The 16,435-nt window shown below is 38.4% G+C and overlaps 1 protein-coding gene and 1 long non-coding RNA gene across 2 annotated transcripts; both read right to left on the bottom strand.

Annotated features, from left to right (window-relative positions):
• Nucleotides 1,217–2,612, bottom strand: LOC109947532. The gene is made up of 2 exons (XR_002270301.1): nucleotides 2,114–2,612; nucleotides 1,217–1,597 (listed from the first exon to the last, which is right to left on the bottom strand). It is a non-coding gene; the product is annotated as an uncharacterized LOC109947532 (long non-coding RNA).
• LOC18785491 (zinc finger protein BRUTUS) lies at nucleotides 2,798–9,373 on the bottom strand. Its single transcript, XM_007219174.2, has 14 exons — nucleotides 9,200–9,373; nucleotides 8,770–8,979; nucleotides 7,462–7,656; nucleotides 7,107–7,360; nucleotides 6,729–6,957; nucleotides 6,230–6,398; nucleotides 5,035–6,135; nucleotides 4,862–4,931; nucleotides 4,508–4,729; nucleotides 4,294–4,431; nucleotides 3,869–4,103; nucleotides 3,684–3,743; nucleotides 3,423–3,563; nucleotides 2,798–3,332 (listed from the first exon to the last, which is right to left on the bottom strand). The coding sequence occupies exons 1-14, from the start codon at nucleotides 9,371–9,373 to the stop codon at nucleotides 3,090–3,092; spliced, it is 3,441 nt and encodes a 1,146-aa protein (XP_007219236.2). The 3' UTR covers nucleotides 2,798–3,089.

A 16,435-nucleotide genomic window follows, 5' to 3' on the forward strand; every position in this document is an offset into this window, starting at 1 on the left:
TAGAGAACTCAACGAAAGTACACATTTCCTCTATCTATAGGCTCGACACTAATTCAACACTCCTCCATCAACTTGGTTTCGACTTTCTCATTTTACCTTGTGGCCTCCACCATGAGTCAAAGAAGAAGGTTATATGTAGCCCTACTCTGCAAGAAATAAGCTAAAAATTAGTAAGAGGAGTTGAAGGTTTCTAACCCAGGATCTTATGAAACAAGAGCGTCTTAAGCTATTAGGAAATGAGTTAACAATTTACTAGCACGTGTGAGGTGTTTTACATATCTAAAGTTCCCAATTTACTAGTTGTCACTCACATAAATTCCTAAATAATCTATACTATTGTGATCTTCCTCACTATTTAGAATTTGCACCACTACAGTATAGAATTTCCATGGAGGTGGAGTTGATGCATCTGGTGGGATCTACTCCTTTGGTGTTGTGGGATCGTGAGGGGTTGCTAGAGATACTATGACTTCCTTTGAAAGTCAATGTGGAATTTGAGTGGTAATTGCTCTCACTTTTTGGTGTTTCCAGTCCCATGGATGCTTCAGAGTTAGTTCTCCACACGATCTCTAGTTAGCACTGGTTCTTGAGTTCTTACGGATCCTGTCAGCTTCAACTCTGAGTGAGCTGGGATTTAATTACATATGGAGTTTGCTCATTGTTCTTGCACCGGTTGTTTTTATTGTTTTATTTCTACTTTCTTGTCCGCAAGAACCCTTCTCTGGGAGCAGTGTTCTTCCTGTGTAATCTTGTATTTGCCTTCATATAAAAAAAAAATAATAATAAAAAAAGAGTAAAAGACCTAACTATCCTAACACAAGCCAAATCACTTGAGATCCATATCATAGTATGACATGTGGTCTACCTACTACGTATTAACCGGCCCACCGTTACCTTCCTTATTGATGCATCACAGATTCACCTATGGACAACACAAATCAGTCCCATATGCTAATGACTTGAGCCTCTCACACCAGTAACATTCTTATTCCATTACAACAACTAGGGGTGGGCACGGTCCGGATTGGTTCGGTTTTACTCTCAAACCACAGCTGAACCAATAAGAAAATAATGGTCCGGTTTGGTTCGGATTAGCCTAAAATCATAATGGAAACCGAACCAATCCAAACCACTTGTAATCGGTTTGGTTCGGCCGGTTTGTGCCTAACACAAAACCATGCATTTTTCAACCTGCTCTTACATTATAATGCTAACATTTTGCCATTATATCATTCCATTCCATTCCATCAAAGGCTAATACAACATCATTCCATTTATTCAAAGGTTGTCCAATGTCTAGCATGCATCTAAGTTCACAATTTCCATCAAAACAAACATATACATAATTTGCATTAACCAAGTAGCATTAAATTTACTCATTGCATTCATCACAATTCATAAGAGATGAGAACGAATCAATTTTACTTTAACATATTAAACAAATGCATTCTTTGTAATAGTTAAACATTCTCAAATCATGAATATCGGCAAGCTTATAAAGCTGCTGCACCAACTTGCTAATTGATTCGTCTGTACCAGGAACAACAGTAGTAATGCGAGAGAGCCCCTCAACTTCTGCATGGCCAACAGCTAAACTCTGGAAACGAGAAACCAGCTCAATTATAACAAATGCCTAAAACTTCTACCTTAACAGAAGACAAAGGAGGAAATAACAGCAGAAGGAAACCAAATTTCTCAATTTAATAACTGATATTTCCAAAGGATTCTTAAGTCTAAAATTCAACCAAGACTTGATTAACTATTCCAATGTCTAGCATGCATCTAAGTTCATAACTTTGTTCCTTCTTTAACAAAAAGAACAAGGAGAAAAAGCTAATAATAAGGTATCCTTCTTTAACAGGCATCAAGCATATCACATAAGCAACATTTTATATACATTATTCTATGAACAAAACTAAATCAAAGCAAGGTATGCTACAGTCTTTTTGTACAATAAAATAGATTAGCATATTTTATAACCATAAAAATGAAAAGTTAGGCCTCGTAGAAAATACCATTTTATTTTTCAACTCTCTAACTTTTTATATATAACCAGTTATTGGAGACAATACAAAAAATAAAGTAGTAGACAGAACTAGCATATTTTACAAACCCAGCTGATGATGACGATCCACCACCAACAATATTCCCATAATCAATCCTTGCATAACCTGGTGGTCGATGATGGAACTTGGGTTTTGTAGAGATGGATTTCGCTGAGGACAAATGGGTGGGTTTCGCCGAGTTCAAATCATGTTGGCTTGAGTTAGCGTCGAGGGAGAGGGAGAGGGAGATGTAGCAGAGAGACAAAGAGAGAGGGAGAGGTAGCAGAGAGAGGGAGAGGTAGCAGAGAGAGATGGAGAAATAATGAGAGGGAGTTGCGGCTAGGGTTAAGAGACGAAGGAAGGGAGATAGGAGAGAGGCTCTTCTGAGGGAGAGAGAATGGTTAGATAACTTAGATGTGTCCGTGAGTTGTAGTTTTGGAGTCCAATCAAGTGTTGCAGGGTACATGGTACACTCTTAAATAACCACTCAAACCTTGCCACATGTAAACTAAATTAAATAAATAATAAATTGATTTATAATCGGTCCGGTTCGGTTTAGGACAGTTTTTAAAACTCTCAAACCACAGCTGAACCAAACCAAACCGGTTCGGTTCGGTTTTTCAAAATATTGACTTTTTCTTTGGTCAAAACCAAACCAAACCAATCCAATATAATCGGTTCGGCCGGATTGACCGGATCGGCTGGATTGATGCCCACCCCTAACAACAACAACAACAACAACAACAAAATACTGTCGAAAATGTATCAAAATCAAAAGGCGTCCATTTAAGGTAGGTAATGTAATCATGGACATCCATATTCTAAAGACATGCCAAAAATGCCTTATTACAATATCCGCAGTTTGCACACTCTGAGGACTTTAATTCCCAAACCTCATATACAAAGGTTTGCTACCTTCAAACTCGTCAAACGAAAATCAGAATTTCGAACTCCGGTATTCGCCTACTACAAGGGACTTTATTGGACACAAAAATCTGAAAACTTGAAGTTTTGAGTTCTTCTCTGGGAAAGAGATGCCACAATCTACCACATGAAAATGTTGTACTTGTTCCTCCCCAATGCCTTGAACCAAAGTAAAATTAGAACAGCACTTAAGACAAAAAACAGCACCAAAACGCACAGCGCCAGACAACACATCAGGAACCTGTCTTTGGTCTTCTGTCCTGCAACTGCATTCTCCAACCCTCTTTTTAATCCTTGCAGAAACCGAGGATGCTTCACATTGTGGAGTTCAAACCATAACAAAGAATGATACAACATATTTACCTGCAGCCAAAAGAAAGAAATATTCTTTCATGTTTGATTATGTGCATGTTAAAAAGAAACCATACATCAACTAAGCAAGTTTAGCCTTACCCAAAACCATGCGCGGCCAATGAATCTTCCTTCAGGATTTGTGTTAGTCCATGAAGTCTCCATTTGAGCTCTTTGATCACAGTTGAAAAATTCCATGGTCTCATCTCCACCAACCAGAATTGAGGACTGAGCTGATGCCATCTACATGATAGTCCATGGTTAAAATAGATAACAGTAATAAAGAGACCATTCTGAAACTAAGAATAGAATCAAGGGAAATGAATCAGGCATTGAACATAATAAGCCTATGAACTCTCTTACCGTCGTATTTCCCGAAGATTTGCTGCAGACTCGACAACTGTAGTGACTCTGAGAGCAGGCCTAGCCAGACATAAGAATGTGTGAGATTTAATTCAATGACTATTCTTAAATCTTTATTCAATAACAGAGAAAACAGAAAAAGAATAGTAAAACATGTATTGTTTTCATGTGAGATAAATAAAGACCTCCAAGCAAGCTGAATGCATAAAGTGGCCACATGGTAAAGCTCTAATGCTTGCAGTTGATGTGAACAAGAACTCATTGCAGATAGGGCAGTTAGTTTCTAGGCATTTCTCCCGGCACTTGTGGTTCACCAAACCGATGCCCAAGCAACAATTGCATGTCATGCAGTGAAAATAATCAATGCCGAGGCCCTTCCCAACACGGCATAAATTGCAAAATGGACAATGATATACGTTCCTGAGAAAGGAAAAGTAACACTGATATTAAACCAGAAAATTGTTGCCGTCTACTGATATAAAGAAGAGTATCATCTGTATAAAGAACAAAGTTTCCTGAGAAGCAAATCTTATTATTTCGCACCCTTCAAAATTATTCGCTTGAATAATTGATAAGTTACAAGAACAAATTTTCGAATAAACTTCGGTACCTGTCATCATCAAAAAGTTTGCATGTACTACAATAAGACTTTGCCATTGGGAATCCGTTGCAAGAAGGGGTCGAGCATATTGGCCCAACTGGCTGAATATTAAGACATTGCATACACATCATTTCTGTTGTTGCTTTCCTGCAGTAAAAATAATAAAATGTCACCTAGATAGAATGGCATAACTCGACAAGAAACTATATCACCAGAAAATTACCAATCAATTGTGTGGTCGCTGCTCATGTCATGGCAATATCTACATGTAAACAGCCTGCCACAGCAAGCAGCGTGGAGTTTGCAGTTCCTTTTGTAATGCTTACAACCGTATACTCTTTTCTCAGGATCTCGAAATTCTGGTGACTGTCCCACTGAATCGTCACCATCAAATCTATCCTCTGCTAAGGCCTGAGGTAAACTCTGCTGAGCAGCCATCCAATAACTAAGATAGAAGATGAGTAGTTTATAAATAGAGAATATGACCTGGGCATGAATAGTTAACTAAATCATTATGTTTCATGTACAATATAATAATTTTAGAAATCTTAAAGCACATAGTTACCAACAGACTAACCTAGTCATTAGATTCTTCAAGTTATTCTTCTTACGAGACTTGAACGTGTGATCAATTCGCCGCAGGCTTCCTTGAAATTTGGCATATTGAATTAACAAAAATATAGAATCATGCAAAAGGGAACAAGACCAATATAGGATATCTGCATGTTTGCAGCATTTTCAAGCACAAACCTTTTGGAGAAATCCTAGTTTCAAGCTTTCCAGTCTGTGAAGTTGAGAGTGAAGTTTCATTCCAGCATTCAGTAAGCCATTCGTTGAACATTGTATTTTTGGTAACTTGCTTGAAGTTATTCATCATTTTACTCTGTTCATCCGCAGTAAGTGCTGAAGTTACCCATGGTAACATAGATTTTAGCACTTCAGCACCGGTAGTCCCCAGTATGAAACCAACCATTTTGTTTTGCTCCTCCACAGAGAAGTGTTTCCCAATTAGCGGCCATAGTTCAAGCTCTTCCCTGGACATATGCTGGTTTACCATCATTCTTAGTGTCTTGAACATTACATGAACACTGATAGCTAACTCATAGAACTTTTGCACGCGGTCACTAGACTCACTACACTGAGTACTAGAAAAACCTATCGTACTTGCGTGAAGGTGTGAAAGCTCAAACAGAACATCCGAAATATTTTGAAATGCCTGTTCCTCTTGCTTGTGATCCAGTGTGTATGAGTGACTCACATTATGAAGTGCATCTCTGGATTCCAATGCCGGATGCACTATGTAATCATCAGCATCACTATGAGCTTTATATAGGCTCCATAACAAGCAGAAACATCCAATGAACTGCTGAAGAAATATCTCATCACAATTGCTGAGTCTTTGAGATTCATTGTCTAGATATTCCAAGTCACGGCGTATTGCCTTATGAACTTGAAAAACAACATCAATTGGCTGTTCTGTAAGTCCAGTAGCCGAAAAGCTATTATATGTTTCCCAGACTGAGTGAGATGGGCCAATAGAGTTGAGATGCAAGAAACTAATTGACTTAACCTTAGAGAAGGTACTAAGACCCGGACTGTTAATGTTTAGTCCTGGACATGGGATACAGCCGGACCCACGAGAGTTGAAAGCATTAGTCTCTTGGTATGCTGCACAACAGATGTCTCTAGTCGACAATGCAGAAGCACAGGTACCTGATGATTGACCGAAATCTTCATCACGATTACCAAACCTTTTGACAGAACAGCATCCTATTGCACTTGAGCAGAAGCTGTCATTAAAAGGCTTGCTAGCCCAACCACAAAAGAGCTGGACCAGAGCAATATCTGATGCTGTTGTTGTATCAAACAAATTTGTAAGAAAGGTTATATAACGATAAACCAATATGTATGCCAACAACTAGCCATAAAGGGACAGATACAGAACCTGCCAGCTGCATGTTTTCGACAAAGTTCCTGGCTTCATTTGCAGTCATTGAGTTTACCAGCCATGGCAAGGCACTCTCAATCAATTTCAAGGGCATCACACACAATGTTTGATGCAGAAGTTCCCGTTGTCTTGTGATGCTAATGTGCTTTCGCACAAGTGGAAGGACCTAGACAGACAAAGAGCACAGCTGATGCTTTCAGGAATCAAAAGGGGTGTTTAGTGCTACAGGTTGGAGTCATGCAGTAGTAATTATTGAGAGCAAAGAGTAAAGAAGCATAGGGTTTCTGGTAACATCTTTACATTATTAGAAGTAGGGGAGATAAGAATATTTTTGGAAATTTGGTCATCTGTCAGTCACTTTCATGCATCATATACAAAACTTGTAAATAATTTTTTTCTGTGTATGTCTCTCTTTGGTTCATTCTACTGGTGCACAATTACAGGGAGCATGCTGTATAACTTTCCAAAAGCTATTTTATCAATTAAGAGATCTCACCTGAACTTCCTCATCATGGAAGTGCCGCGTTAAAGTTTCCATGATTTGATCAACATGTGAGCATATATTTGAATTAAGTTCAGCAACTGAAGAAGAGATTGTTCCTGCCTTCTGTATACTTTCAATCAAGCACCTAAACTGATTGAAAACACCTTCTTCTTTTGAATGCTCCTGGAAAGATAAATTTTTTCCATATACTGCAGGATATATGACCTTGGACTCAGCAACACTGCAACAGAAAACGAAACAGTATTTCAAATGAAAGAGGAGGGTATAAAATCCATTGCTGCAAATTAATCAAAGCATTTGTGTCAAAAAATTAAGAATTATTTTGATAAATAAATAAATAATGTAAAACAAGCTAATATTTTAGGGGACCTGTGGAAGATGCAAATTTCAGCAATAAAATGTAGCTTGTCACTGAAAACTGATAGGTCATATGCTTCAGAAATATGTATCGTCTTGGCCTTCTCAAGTATCTCATTCAACTCTCTTTTAATAGCATTGTGCCAAAGCATTACAGTGTCGATTGGATGCTCTCCAGTGAACTCAGATACAGAATATGCTCCATCGTTTTTATGAGATATCATGCTCGCCGGATAGTCTTTCCCTTCCATCCAAGAAAAAATGACCTTCAATAAACATAAGATGTAATCAATTGCATGTACTTGGTCAAAAACAACCTAAAAGAATTCAAAGCTAGTTTTAAATTAGCAGTTGAAAAATCGATAACCTGTTGGAGAAGCTTCTCCTCTGGTACTATCTTGCTCAAGCACTTGTGCAGATCCTGATATTTATCAGGCGAAATCGAGGATGACAACCAAGGGAGGAACTTAGCCACTACACTTGTTGGGATGCAGCACAAAAGCTGCCACACCAAAGACGCCTGCTCCTCAAGTGAGAAGTTCTGATTAAGCAAAGGGAAGACCTGATGTATTGAAAAGACAAACAAAAATGGTACAATATTTGTCACTTCAATCCAGGATATGAAAAAAAAAAAGCAAAAATTTGATAGACATTTATACATACATTATACATACACATATTGCAAATACACAAAGCTCAGTGTGTGAGACAGAAACTAATCTTATACTGAAACTCTTACTCACAATTGATTCACAAGGGTGCATGCATATATGTGCACAGATGTGTCATGGACTTTGTTTGTGAGAAATAGAATTTTTCACTGCCGAAAATGATGTTAATAAAATTGCATACGAGTAACTTTTGGGTTCACCTCATAACCTCATAAATCATCTACGCAAGAAAATCAGCCAAATAGAAAATCATGGACTATTTTTGAAAGGGTTAAAAGTGTTGTCTGACAACTAAACGGGCTAGCTCCTGATAGCATTTGTGTGAAAAACTTGAAAGTGTTTCTCGCAATTAAGTGGTTTCTCAGGATTCATTTCCAAGTGCTTTTCTAGAAAACACTTGGATCTTTAGTATAGAAATGTTTTTGAAAAAGCGATCAGGAATAAGCTTCTTACAAAAGCAGTCCCAAACGAGAAGTCATCTAATTGTAATCACCTATACTAGTTGAAGTACAACCGTTATATCTTTCAGTCACTCTCCACAGAGATGCACAGATCTCATATATAGTTGTTAAATTAGGGAAATCTATCCTCGATGGAGTAGTTTAGTATACCAGACGCATCATTTTATATTCTTCACTGTTTTTAGTCAACTAAGACGTGGTGCCATGCTGGTATTTATTATAGGTTATAAGAAAACAATGGCGTAGGACAAAAACCTTGTGTCACCAATGAATTAACTAATCTATCATACACTAATATATATATCTTGATTCTTGACCATCCATATTCTTATTTTCCAGTAAAACACGTGCCATTTGACATGAAATTTTTAATTCAATTTCGTAGTCAATGAGATGCCTTTCCGTTTTTTATTTTTATTTTTTTTTGCCCCCAGTGGAAAAGAAAGGAAAACGCATATCATTGACTGGTGAAGTTGTTGAGTTTTAATACTTCATATATAATATCATTATAGAATGCAACAAAATAAAAAATAAAAACCGTACCTGCTCCTCTTCCTTTGCCAAGCCTTGACCAACCAAGGTTTGTAAGGCTCCTGTAAGAAACGCCAACTCCCTTGAGAAAGTTTCCTCATTTTGTATGGTAGAGCTTTGCAGCTTAGACAGATTATCAAGAAGAGTCCTTTCACAGACGTGTTGAAGGAAGTACGTTGGTGCTATATTTTTCACGCGTGTATCAACAGCTGCAAATATCACCTGCAATTCCAAAATTTGTTCACAACACTAACCCCAAAATGTAATAGAAAAACTTGGGTAGGGAGTCACCTGGCCGCATGGTTAAAACATGTTCGTTTACATGTTTTAACTTGACGGTACTTGGAACTAAGTCAACATGTCACTTGACAGAGACACAAGTTTTTCTCTAAATGCACGTACTAAATTACATAGGTACATGTCTATTGGAAGCTGTACGTACCTCATCTTTGGCATTTAAGTAGTTCTCATAAATTGATTGGAGAAAACGAAACCGCTCCGAAAATGCTGCATGTTGTCCCATGGCATAGCCCATTGCCAACTGGTGAAGCACATCAAGCTCATTACATATCGCCTTATGAATGAATAAGATAACTGAAAGTGGTGAGTTTGCCATCTTGCCTTGCTTTTGGATTGTTGATTACAATTAAAGTGCAATTAATAGAAAGGACAGGGGGAAGGGAAGGTTATATAGTTGACATGGTGTGCGCCTTGGTGGTTGAATTTGGACACGATATTGAAGTCAATATTTGTTGTATGGGCATGGCTTACCCAAATGGATTTATAAACAAGTAACTAAGAGATCTAGTCATGAAGAGGAACAGACATTAATTCAAGTGATCCAAGAAATGCGTGCATGATTATTGCCATTTTATAACAAATTTGGTTGCATATGCATGCATCATAAGATGATTTTCTGGTCGTAAGTGTGCATGATTCTTGCCAGGCCCTACTGCTTTTAGATTTTATACTTCATTTGTCAACAAAAGCGGGTGCCTACTCATGCTAATAACTCTAAACACTCATAAAGAAACTTCAAGTTTGGTAAAGACAGCTAATCAAGGACAATAACATATATATTTGCAGGAATATATGAGCGTCATCTATTGTTCAACTCTACCATAACGACAAGCAGATTAAGCAAAGAACCTGAATAAATTTAAAAATGAGACGTGGTGCACTTAGCTAATGCATACGTGGAGCTCATAAATGGGTATAGAATGGTATAGATGGAATATGCATCGATAATGGATGCATGGTGTTGGTAGACTCGCGAAAAGGGAATTATTGTGAGAATTCTATGGTTGTTTGTATATTTTAGAGAAATGAGGAATTTTCAGAAAGGAAGAGAAAGATGAGAAAATGACTGTCTGTATTTTTCACACACTGTTTGCTTACATAGTGTACTCGATAGTGAGGAGAGAGAAGAGATTCTTCTCTAACAGAATTGCAGCTGTCATCCTATGAGGTGTTTACACTTCTCATCCCAAAACTAAGCTAAAGAATCCACCTGGACTATGATCCAATGGTTCTAATTACATCACAAATAAAATAAACATAAAATGATTGTAATAGAGCTTGGTGACTTCAGCTTCAAGGAAAGCAGCTGCAGGATTACATTCCAACACTCTCTTCTAATCCTTTAGCTGTTTTCACACCAAGTAGGCTTCTTAAACTAACGAAGCGATCCTTAGGCAGAGCCTTGGTCAAGATATCAGCAATTTGATCTTCTGTCTTGCAGTAGATTATTTCAATTTCTTTTGCTTGAATAGCTTCCCTGATGAAATGAAATTTCCGACTGATATGTCTAGTTTTCTGGTGATGAACTGGATTCCTTGCCATTGCAATAGCAGAGGTGTTATCACATAGGATTGGTGTACCTTCTACTTGTTCTTCACCAAAGTCTTCAAGCACAAATCTTAGCCACTTAGCTTGTGAAGTTGCTTCTGCAGCACTCACATACTCATCTTCTGTCGTGGACAAAGCAACTGTGTTTTGCTTGATAGAAGCCCAAGAGAACATGCCTGAGCCTAGTGTGAAAGCATATCCAGAGGTGCTTCTCATATCATCCTCACTCCCTGACCAATCACTGTCACAATACCCTATTAGAGTAGTTGTTTTCCCTTTCACAAACTCAATGACAAAATCAAGTGTGCCTTGTATGTATCTCAAAACTCTTTTGGCAGTTCCCAAATGCTTCTTTGTGGGATTGTGCATGAACCTAGCAAGTAAGCTAGATGCAAATATTACATCTGGTCTTGTGGCAGTCAAGTAGAGCAAGCTCCCTACTATCTATCTGAATTCACTTTCATTTGCTGCTTCACTTCCATCTTCTTTACATAATTTTTCATTCACCACAAGTGGAATTGCCACTGACTTGCAGTCCTTCATTCCAAACTTCTCAAGAAGTTTCATTGCATATTTCTTTTGGTGAATGAAGATGTGCCTATCTGTTTGAACCACTCCCATGCCAAGAAAGTGATGTAACAACCCCAAGTCTGTCATCTCATAGTGTTGCATCATATCTTGCTTAAACTCTTCAAGTAGTTTGGGACAACTACCAGTATATATAATGTCCTCTACATAAAGTAAGACAATAATAATACCTGCAGTGTCATTTGTTTTGACATAGAGAGTAGCTTCGCTAGAACTCTTTTTGAATCCTGCATTGTTGAAGTAAGCATCTATTTCATCATATCAGGCCCTTGGAGCTTGTTTCAGTCCATATAGAGCCTTGTTCAACTTGTAAACTTTGGTTTCCTTATTCTCTTGGACATATCCTTGTGGCTGTTCAACATAGACTTCCTCCTTTAGAATGCCATTGAGAAAGGCAGACTTCACTTCCAACTGATACAAACTCCATTCCTTTTGTCCAGCAAGGGCAATCAAGGTTCTGATGGTATCTAGCCTTGCCACTGGGGCAAATGTTTCATTGTAATCGATCCCAGGCTTTTGTGAGTAGCCTTTAGCCACTAGTCTAGCTTTATTCTTCTGCACAGTGCCATCTAGATTAAGCTTGACCTTGTAGACCCACTTGACACCAATTACTAGTTTGTCAAATGGTCTGTCAACTAATTCCCATGTATTGTTCTTTTCAATCATCTCTAATTCAGCCTTCATTGCATGTCTCTATGATTCATCCAAATCAGCTTCTTCAAAACTGTCAGGTTCCACAATGCATATGTTACATTTTGCCATGATGTCATTAATACTCCTCTACTTATGAGGTGTGTGATCAAACACTTGAGACCTGTCAAGTATTTCCTCATCTTGAGGTACAACTTCTTCTTCCACTTGCATTTGAGTATCCAAGATATGAGTTGGTTCATCAACTACCATCTGTTCATGTTCTGCATTATCCTGGTTTTCCATTTGCATAGGCATTCTCAACTCTACATTACTAGTGTTCTCCCATTTCCATGAAGCAGTTTCATCAAAATACATATCTCTAGACAAGATAATCTTTCTAGTTCTAGGATCATATAATCTGTACCCCTTTTCACAAAGTCCATAGCCAACAAGAATGCATTTGTAACTGTTTTCTTCCAACTTGTGCCTTAGTGCCGAAGGAATGAGCACATGACATAAGGATCTAAACACTTTCAAGTGTGCAATACCTGGCTTCCTTCCAGTATATGCCTCAAATGGTGTCACTTCTTTAAGAGACTTAGAAGGACATCTGTTGAGTAGATATACTGCGGTATTGACAGCTTCTGCCCAAAATTCATAAGGAAGCCCTTTTTCATGTAGCATAGACTTTGCCATCTCTATCACAGTCATGTTCTTCCTCTCATCTACTCCATTTTGCTGAGGGGAATATGCTACAGTCAGCTGCCCTTGTATTCCAGCTTCACTGCAGTACTCATGAAACTCATTTGACATGAATTCTCCACCTCTGTCACTTCTAAGAGATTTCACCTTATGTCCACTTTGCAGTTCTGTCATAGCCTTGAACTTCTTGAAGCATTCAAAGGCATTTGACTTATTTCTGAGGAAATAGACCCAAGCCATTCTAGTACAATCGTCTATGAATAACAGGAAATACCTGTTTTCTGACATTGATGCAGTTTGCATTGGTCCACAGATGTCTGTGTGTACCAACTTTAGTGGAAACTGGGCTCTCCAAGTGGATTATGCAGGGAATGAGCCTCTATGTTGCTTTCCTAGCTTGCAGCCTTCACAAACTTCAAAATCCTTTTCTAAACTGGGTAAGCCATGAACCGTGCCTTGATTTGCAAGTAGCCTAATGCTTTGATCATTAAGATGCCCCAGTCTCTTGTGCCAAGTTTGCAAGCTGTGTCTCACACTAGCTTTTAGCACCAACTGAGTAGCTGGCACCATTGTGAGAGGAAAACACCTGTTGCTAGTCATTTGAACTTTAGCAATGGGGTTTTGCAGTGACCAGTCATCAAAGATTGTCACCATTCCCTTTCCAAATACCAGGCAATTTCCATGCTCCATCATCTGCCCAACACTGAGCAAATTTTCTTCTAATCCAGACACCAACATCATTTCTTGAATGTGCTTTCTTCCTGCTTTGGTGTCTATCACAAGTGTGCCTTTCCTTGCAACTTGAACTGTCTCTCCAGTCCCCATTTTCACCTTGGAATTTACATCCCTTCTAATATCTACCAATAGCCTTTCATCTCCAGTCATGTGGTTACTACAACCACTGTCAACATACCATGAATTGTTTAATTTCACATCTGTCACAACATTGCATGCATAAAATAGAGTTCCAGTTTCTTCAATCTAATTAGCATAATTCACCTTCTGTACAAATTGATTCCCATGGCAGTCTCTGAGTATGTGTCCAAACTTTCCACACCCTTTGCATTTTGGTTTTCCTTCATACCAACACTTGCCATAGTGTAGTTTCTCACAGTGCTTGCAGGGTGTTTTGGTTCCTTCATTTGATGCATTTGGTTTAGGATTAGAATTGGACTTGTTACTCCAATTCTTTCCATTAGACTTCCAGTTCTTCTGAGATTTGTGATTTCCAGAAGAACTTCCACTCTTAGAGCTTTTACTCTCTATGTTCAGGCTAGTAAAAGCCTTTTTTGTGGAATTTTCAATATGCCTATCCAATCTGAGCTCAAAGCTCTTCAGAGATGCAAACACTTCTTGAATTTCAAGAGTGTCAAGGTCGTTGGAATGCTCAATCACAGAGCATATAGAATCATACGATTTAGGCAAACTAATCAGCAATTTCTGCACAACTCTTTCTCTAGGCAGCTCTTCACCGTAACTTTTCATTTGATTAATTAAATAAAATAGTTTAGCAATGTAAACAGATAATGGTTCACTATCCTTCATACGTGTATATTCAAACTCTCTACATAAACCTTGCAGCTTAACTCTTCGTACCTGTTTATATCCTCTAAACTCCTGCTTTAGAATATCCCATGCATCCTTTGAGGTTTCTTCATTCACTATTCTGGGGAAGATTTAGTCTGAGACTGCACTTTGGATCAATCCAAGTACACGAGCATCCTTCATCAAGATCTCAGCCATCGTAGACTTCTCCACTTTAGCAGCCTTAGATCCTTCTTCTTTTTCCTTTCCCTTCTTTGGATCAGAAACATCAAAACCATTTTCAACCAAATCCCATAACCCATGAGATTTCAAAATAGTTTTCATGCGAATGCTCCAAAACTCATAGTTTTCTCCATTGAAAACTGGCGTGCGAAGCTCAGCAGTGCCTGACCCTGCCATATTAGACTTTGGATTCAAACAGATACGCCTCTTGGAATATTGAGTGAGCTCGATTTCAGCTCAACCAAAAACCAGCTTTCGATTTGCACAGATTCACGCCCAGCAACCAATCGAACCTGGCTTGGAGGCCATGTTAGAATTCTATGGTTGTTTGTATATTTTAGAGAAATGAGGAATTCTCAGAAAGGAAGAGAAAGATGAGAAAATGAATGTCTGTATTTTTCACACACTGTTTGCTTACATAGTGTACTCGATAGTGAGGAAAGAGAAGAGATTCTTCTCTAACAGAATTGCAGCTGTCGCCCTATGAGGTGTTTACACTTCTCATCCCAAAACTAAGCTAGAGAATCCACCTGGACTATGATCCAATGGTTCTAATTACATCACAAATAAAATAAACATAAAATGATTGTAATAGAGCTTGGTGACTTCAGCTTCAAGGAAAGCAGTTGCAGGATTACATTCTAACAATTATTTGGGAAGTTTTGCTATTAAATCATGATTAGAATTTGGAGGAATGTTTGAGATGTGCAATCTCATAATTTTAAATTTTAACTAATGCTGTAAAATAGAGAGAGAGGGAGAGAGAGAGAGAGAGAGAGAGAGAGAGAGAGAGAGAGAGAGAGAGAGTTAAGAGTGTATTCCTCCATAATACAACATAAACGAGGAAAATAAATGGTAATTGTTGACTGGGTGAATGATCTCCTCGATGGGCTGGGCCCTTACTAGGGTCAGGACCAGCAAATAGGTTAAACAAACCCTAAGTGGAAGAACCCCTGCGAACTATCTGAGTAGGGAGGTCCCTCTGATCCTTTAGAACAACTTGCACACTCTAAACAACAAGAGAGACTATCGAAAGGGGGTACCGGTGTGGTACCAACCAAATCCCCTCCAATGCCTAAGTTAAGGGCTGAATTGATGATGTTCTTAAGGGAGTGAATGAGTGGAGTTTTCTGAAAAATGGAGTTATTACCCATGTCTCAATGTAGGTGAAACGTATTTATATGGGAAGAAAAGGGGACCATATCTCCTTAAATCCAGCCTGGAAGAGATCTTTAGCCATCAGCCATGCTAAGATATAAGAGTGGATGTAGGCGTCAGTCACCATGCTGACACCCATGTGGTTTAACTTGTCCAGAGAAGCGATCTTCCCAAGATTCTCTAGCCAACTTGATTTACTTCCCAAGTTCAACTAAGAGGGACCTTAGGGAACTCTGCCCAAGTATATGGCTCGAGTGGTTCTAGCCGTAAAAGCAACTCCACCCGTTTGCCTTTAGCCATGGCAAGGGGGGAGCTAGGGCAACCACTATTCACGTGAATAGTGGTTGCCCTTGCAAATAGTATTTTGTGTTTCCACCCATTGCCATGGCTAAGGGCAATTACTATTCATTTTTTTGTTTTTATCACAACTTTTTTAATGAAAATAATTAATTTCGATAATATTTTCAGATAAGATTTCCGGGTTCCTACGTGTCAAGACTATTCATAATCGGATAAAATTTCCGGATAAGATTTTTGGAATCAAATTTCGGATGAATTTCAAAATTCAAATTTCAGATAAATTTTTGGGTTCAAATTTCGAATGAATTTCAAAATTCAAATTTCAGATAAATTTGGGTTCAAATTTCGGATGAATTTCAAATTTCAAATAAGATTTTCATCCAATCAAATGAAGCCACGTGGCATGTCTATCTTGCCAAAATTTTCTATAAAATCAGAGGCTCAGCTCATACCTCTCACACCACATCTTTCTATATTTTCATTTCTCAGAGTTTAGATTTCATACTTCATTCATTCTCAATGGAAGAATTTAGGAGATGCTTGGAGAGGCAAGAGCGAGAAACATATGAGAGAAACCGTAGAGCAGATGAAATCAATGAGTTGCAGAGACAAATCGATGAACAAGTTCTCATAGCAGTGGCTTGGAAGATGAAGAGAACCAAGGTCGTCGCCGTGGTTCACA

Source organism: Prunus persica, chromosome G2, assembly GCF_000346465.2.
Source record: "Prunus persica cultivar Lovell chromosome G2, Prunus_persica_NCBIv2, whole genome shotgun sequence".
Classification (NCBI taxonomy): domain Eukaryota; kingdom Viridiplantae; phylum Streptophyta; class Magnoliopsida; order Rosales; family Rosaceae; genus Prunus; species Prunus persica.

Excerpts from the sequence above, each read along its gene's own strand:
- LOC18785491 (XM_007219174.2), bottom strand. The coding sequence starts at position 9,373 with ATGGCAAACTCACCACTTTCAGTTATCTTATTCATTCATAAGGCGATA. Across the intron at positions 6,958-7,106 it reads GAAATTTGCATCTTCCACAG|TGTTGCTGAGTCCAAGGTCA; the intron begins GTCCCCTAAAAT and ends TTTCTGTTGCAG. Across the intron at positions 6,399-6,728 it reads TCCATGATGAGGAAGTTCAG|GTCCTTCCACTTGTGCGAAA; the intron begins GTGAGATCTCTT and ends TTGTCTGTCTAG.